Source organism: Lepisosteus oculatus, chromosome 28 (genome assembly GCF_040954835.1).
Source record: "Lepisosteus oculatus isolate fLepOcu1 chromosome 28, fLepOcu1.hap2, whole genome shotgun sequence".
Classification (NCBI taxonomy): domain Eukaryota; kingdom Metazoa; phylum Chordata; class Actinopteri; order Semionotiformes; family Lepisosteidae; genus Lepisosteus; species Lepisosteus oculatus.
The window spans coordinates 1153238-1159441 of record NC_090723.1 but is presented as its reverse complement, the minus strand read 5'-3'; the positions used below and the strand labels follow the sequence as shown (position 1 = coordinate 1159441).

The 6204-nt window shown below is 39.2% G+C and overlaps 1 protein-coding gene across 1 annotated transcript in view; it reads right to left on the bottom strand.

Moving 5' to 3' along the window:
• Positions 1-698: 698 nt before the first annotated feature.
• The window catches only part of lrp2b (low density lipoprotein receptor-related protein 2b), a 63516-nt gene continuing 58010 nt past the window's right edge, over positions 699-6204 (bottom strand). Inside the window, exons 74-77 of the mRNA XM_015361864.2 lie at positions 4794-4872; positions 3521-3637; positions 2697-2756; positions 699-966 (exon numbers count right to left, since the gene is read on the bottom strand). Of these exons, the coding sequence (XP_015217350.2) occupies positions 934-966; positions 2697-2756; positions 3521-3637; positions 4794-4872 (289 nt within the window). The 3' untranslated portion in view covers positions 699-933. The remainder of the gene's footprint in view (positions 967-2696; positions 2757-3520; positions 3638-4793; positions 4873-6204) is intronic.

The window sequence follows — 6204 nt, the reverse complement described above, 5'->3', positions numbered from 1 at the left end:
AGATAACATTGCTGGGAATCCCTGGGCTGTATGAAGGTGTTTTTCCATCGGAAAGAGGAGGTGGCCTTCTGTAGTGGGGCGGAACTGAGAAGAAAGATGAGAACTTTAAATATTGATGGCGTCTCAGTAAAACTTCAAGAGGTCCAGTCTACTGGACTGGAGACTGTTACACTGAGCATTTTTCCTGGGAAATTTCCATAGTAGTTAAAAGAAAGTGTAAATGGTCCATAAAAACTTTAACTGGATAAAACTTTTGTATCCACTATAACTTGAAAGTTTAGCTTGGAGAATTTTCCGTAGAATCTTTTCCATGGTTACGATGGGTTTGTTGTGGTTTTCCCTACATATAACACACCTACAGTATGCTTTGCTGTACTGGACCGTGGCGATGTTGTGATAAAACGTGTTCCAGGTTTCTGAGAAATGTACTATACTGCTTCACGGTATTTGCAAGGATCAGTGTGGTAAAGTATTTATCACCCAGTTTAAAGCCAAGGCTGACCATACCCCACATCACAGCTTGTTCACTAAATATGTAGATGCATTCTGGTTCACAACTTCCAGACCCATCTGAAGTATCTATTGGGCAAGCCATATGGCATATGCACCAACTGCCCAACAGTATATGCTTAAGGACTGTATATGGCACAGACACTCAGTTTCGTCTGTCATTGCCTTCCAAATTTGAAACCAAGCCATAAGGAATCAAATCATTTATTTCAGAATTGTTACAATGAGTCCATTTACTGTATAAGACAAATATAAAGAATTAATTACACAGTTACAAAGTCATAGACTGGGTCTCGCAATAACCTTCTGATGGTATTCCGCAGTTCCAAGTGAAGTGCTTTGCAGTAGGTGTAACGTATTTCCGTAATTACAGCAGGTGAAACTTCCAGATTGCACAGACCTGTATTTTCCCACAGAATTTAATTACTGATTCTCCGCATTCTTGTTTGCTGAATCCTGTAAGAAAAGCATGAGGATAAAACTTCAATGAATAAATAAAAAGATCTTATTAAATTACAAAAAAAACTTGTTAAACAAGTGACAGAATACAAAAAATGTGTAAAGAATCTAGTAGTTCAAAGCATTTGTTTAAAAATGCCAAGGAGGTTGGCAATTAAGCCAACTTCCAGACTAACACAATCAACAGCGCATTTTTCTTCTAAAATAAGACTAAACAAAATGACCTTTGCAATTACTATATTAAAGAAAAACATGCTTAGTAAGGAAGAAAAATACTATAAAAGTTTAGCAATTAGATACAGAGATTCAACAGCTTTATTAAATCCATATAGCTCTCTCCATACATACAGTAGATATTAAATTTTACATTACATATTTAAAACCAGAGGAATACAATGCATTCTTATACTTTTCCTATTTAATTTGTATAGATAAATTTCCCCACATATTCAAAGGTTGTCTAGGTTTAAATCTGAATCCAAGGGGAAATTTGTGTCTTTTTTTTTATTTTTGAACCTTGCTGCCCTCTCAATTCAGACTCTCTCAAGGAGAAGCATTTTGTTTTCACCTTCCCTGTCCGGGACGACCCCCCAACACTGAGTGCTGTGCAACATCCATGTACTTCCCTGCAGCTTGGGTTAACGAGATTTGATATGCCACGCTATTTAGCCATTCGGTAAATGACACTTCAGTATGAGGCACCATCGGCCATCTATTTTCTAACTGCTTTATCCAATACAGGAGCGTGGGGCAGCTCCTGCCTACCCCAGCAAGAAATGGAGACACCCTGGACAGCAGGGATAGTTTTCCCAGACATCAATTAACCTACCAGTATGTCTTTGGACTGTAGGAGGAAACCCACACAAACATGGGGAGAACATACAGTACAAACGCCATGCAGGCAGCACCCCAGGAATTGAACCCAGGGCCCCAGCACTGTGATGAAGCTTTGCTAGCCGCTTCACAATTATGTTGAAAATCCATAAAGAATTAGAAAGCTAAAACCTAGAAACCCATCAAGGACTGGGCTTACCACCTCTCTGCATGCCACACACCCCGTTTCCTCACCCCACCCGAAGTGTAATGAATGTTTTCTTTCTGCACTATTTATCACTTTGCTGCTGCAGTTCATCACACTGTTTTTAGTGTCAGACACGCTATGCAACTGTCTAAAAAGATAAACTGCAAACATGAATCATGAATTGCGAGCAGATCAAAAGAGTCCAAAAGGGCAGAACAATCAGTCTTATTTTCAGGAAGGATGCACTATATTATCGGGCAGTAGCTGTCAGTAAGTCTTCAAGCTGACAGACTCTCACCATGGGCAATTCCATTTTTCTACTGTATTGTCCCCTCCATGTCAAAGGACTCCAGAGCTTTCAAGCCTTAGCACAGTTTATAAGTAACACATTGGATAAAATCGGTTTATACAAAAGTGATTTCAGAGAGTTTTTCGAGCTTTTCAGCTTTTCTAGTGGATAGGGAGAGAGGCACAGCAGCTGAAAACTGTGGCAACAGAATTTATTTGACACCTTGGAGCAATGAATAAATCTTGTGATCTTGGCAACAAGTAGAAAACATGATTTAAGTAATTACTGGGTAAAGGAACACCCTCAAGCGTGTGAAGGACTTTTACTGTAAATTATTTGAACTGTTTTGGAGTCTTAAAGGGAAACAATGTGCATGTTAGGTGCACGATTGTTTTAACGCAATCCCCTTTGTCCTACCTCATAAAACGGATTGTCAAAAGCGTCACTGGGCAAATTATCCTTGAATAAACCTTGGATCTGCGGGAAGAAAAAAAGAACAATTCAACCAACTGCACTGTTATTCCCAAGCAACCACAAGCCTCGTTTACCTTATCCGTTCTGTTTGTCCTACAGCATAATGAACAGTTTGTGGTAAATGAGAAGGCTCCACTAAGTAGCAGAACTACAACACATTAAATAAACTGCCCCCAAAGCAGTGGAATTATGAAAAGCTTTGTGTTAATCCATGTACTGTAAAACCCACTGTAATGTTGCAAGTTCATTCTAAGTACCAATTCGCCATGATACTGTATATAGTCGAGAACATCAACAATCCTCCATTTTGTGCAGCCAGAACAATCCACAGCTTTCAATCCAGTTGAACAGCAGTTGAACCAGTGGACCATGCAGTTCAGTCTCACACAACGTTACCCTCCTTATGTCATCAACTAAAGCCCGTTCTGCTAGAAGAGTGTGAATGGGAATTAGCTGCAAATAGTTCAGAGCCACATCATTTTCAAGTTTTGCTCTTCTGAGGATCAACACTTTATGCATTTCTAATCTATTAACGGGAGAACAGAGTTCCAGCTCTTGTCCTGGGCCCGACTTTTATCCAAAGAGCACATTTTATATTTCATTTGGGAAAACTCTGGATTCAATTAGTTACCAAGCAGATGCGGGCTTTCCATTCGTTACAGATTTAGGATTTGTGAGTTTTCAAATAGATATAAGGCAGCATACAGTTTATGGAGCTATTAGGATCTAGTCTCTTGGGCAGTATATGATCAACATCATGCCAATACCTTGGTGGATGTGTTGGTAGCAGAGTTTGGTACCTCTCCGTTAACAGTCAAAGAGGAGTACACTGGGTTGTCAAAGTTCTCTCCGTTTTGTGCTTCAGCATCTGCAGTCACTTGCTGCTGAGAAGAAAATGGTTAAAATCTGTTAATAGCTAGCACAACCTCAGCCAGACAAGTGCCAGCCTGTGCCCTTCAGACTGCTAGAAGGTGCAGTGTTGCATCCTAATAAGCCCACAGTGAGAGAGAGAGAGAGGTGCATGGAGAACAGGCCCAGCGAGATGCCCACTCGCAGCTCTACTCCAGTGCTCTGCAATAAAGAGCCCTCTGGCTTCCCAAGGACTGCCCTTCAAAACTCCGACACAGTGCTTTGTCAGGCCTGAGGGACACAGCCAGCCTTTCTCTGGCTTCAAAAATAACTTGTGAAAAGCTAGAGGCCGTTTGAAAATTAAAAAATATGTATTCTAAAGGGGAACATAATGCCACAGCCGGTTTAAGCCAGTTTTCAATAGCATTCAGGCTAGAAGAAGCATTAGATTTTTATTTTGATGCTTTTAAAATGTACTGTACATGCAACACAATGCTAAAGAGAACAGACACATTCACTGCAGTAGTCGTTAGCCTGACCTTGTGACCTTGATACTGTAATAATGCTCATGATATTTATACATAGAAGGGTTTGCTCTTCCAAACACTTTTGAATCCCTATTTTATTTCAGGTTTGTTTCAAGGACTGTTTCATGCCTTCATTGCAATATCTCTGTTGAGATCTTTCAATAACTTGTTTACTTTTCATCCTGAGAGAATTGTTTTGGGTTTATAGGTAAATAGCTTTATATTATTATAAATAAGTATTGGCTGTTGGTATTTGTCTTTATCATGGGGAGAACATACAAACTCCACGAGGAGAGCACCCCAGGAACTGAAGCCAGGGCCCCAGCACTGTCAGACAGCAATGCTGCCCCTCACGTGAAAGATCAGCTGCCAGTTCACTCACTGCTACATGCCCTCTGTCATAAATGAAGTACAACATCTTCAAGCAGGCATAGCAAAACACATGACATTTTAAACTCTATAATAGTTTGATTATTATTGCATTGATTGCAATGCTTTGTTTTCGCTTTTGTATTTATCATAATCAACCAGATGTTCTTGGAAAATTATGCAGAGCTGCACTGACTTCCTCTAACCACCTGGTTGATTCACTGGGAAAGAGACTGAGATTCACAGGAAACAGATGTGAAAGAATACGTTCATAATGAGATAAAGTAATACAGACCGGACTGAGGTTTACAAAGTAGACTGCCACCTCTGCTGTGTGTGAGACATTGGAGGGACTGAAGTGTTGTGTATGATTCCTGAAAAACATCATTTAGACGCACAATTTTATATGTCTATCCAATATAAGCAAGATGATATTCCTGGTGAGGGTCACCAACAAAGAGCCTGTTCCCAGAAGCACAGGTTACAAGGTGATTCCGAGAGAATAAGACTGCTCACCCTGGACGGTAAACTTGTCCATTGCAGGGCCACACAGAAAGAGACAAATCAGAAGAGCTGATCAAACCTAACCAGTCTTTAAGCAGTGGAAGGAAAGTGTAGCACTGGAAAACACTCATGCAAAAACATAGGGAGAACGTGCAGCCGACAAGGCACCCCATCCCAACATTCAACCCAGGACTTTTCTTACTGCCTGTAAGAAAATACTTTTTACAAACCATTATGAAGTCTGTCTTCATAACATGTAGCATTCTAAGCTTCTGTGCTTCTCTGACATTCGGTTTCTTTTATGATTATTTAACAATGTGTGTGTGCACAAATCAACAGCACTTCAAAGGTGTTTGCAGCACAATTAGTATTTTAGACCTGGTCTCCAGCAGCTTGATGTATCTATGAGCCCTCAACAATAAACATAATGTACAAATCAATTAGCTACCACTGTTTTATTTATTTAGGCATTATATTTACTCACTAAACTGCACATTAGTTCATGGCAGCTACAGTACATAACATTTTACAATGAAGGACAGATCGTAGATAAACTTTATTAATGCAAAATATTGCAGCATATTTATTGTATGTATGAAACTGCTGTTATTTTTGGACTCGAGTGGATGAGTTAGTCTGTCCAGACATTGCAATGGGGGTTACGCGCCAGCACAAGGACCCCTTTTTGTGGCTGAAGAGGATGCTCCACCTGTGTGGCAGTATGAAAAGGTTTTGGAGCACATGATTATCATACAATGACACTGCAGTGTGAACTGGAGCTTGGTATAGTTAATATGTTAATAGTTTGATTCACACCAGCTTTCTTCTCTGTGAATGAAAATGAATGTTTCTGAAGAAGAAAGACTTTTGAGAGATTGTCTGCATCAACACTAAAGTATCCACCAATACATTATTTATAACTAAGAACTATCCAAACTTAGTTAATGAAAATAGTCATTTCCAAGTTCAGTTCATACCATGTTTTCAACAATCGTAATGTTCTCTTAATCTCTTACCGGAGATAAGTGACTAATAAATTTAACAAATGAAAATTATCCATCAAATTAGGCTACTGATTTTTGTGAAAAAGTAGAAAATATGAATTCACTGCATTGGTTTTGTATAATGATTAGGCAAAATAAAAGTTTCACAATCTTTTTGTAGTTATATATTATGATGTATCAACTTTATTCTATACTTTA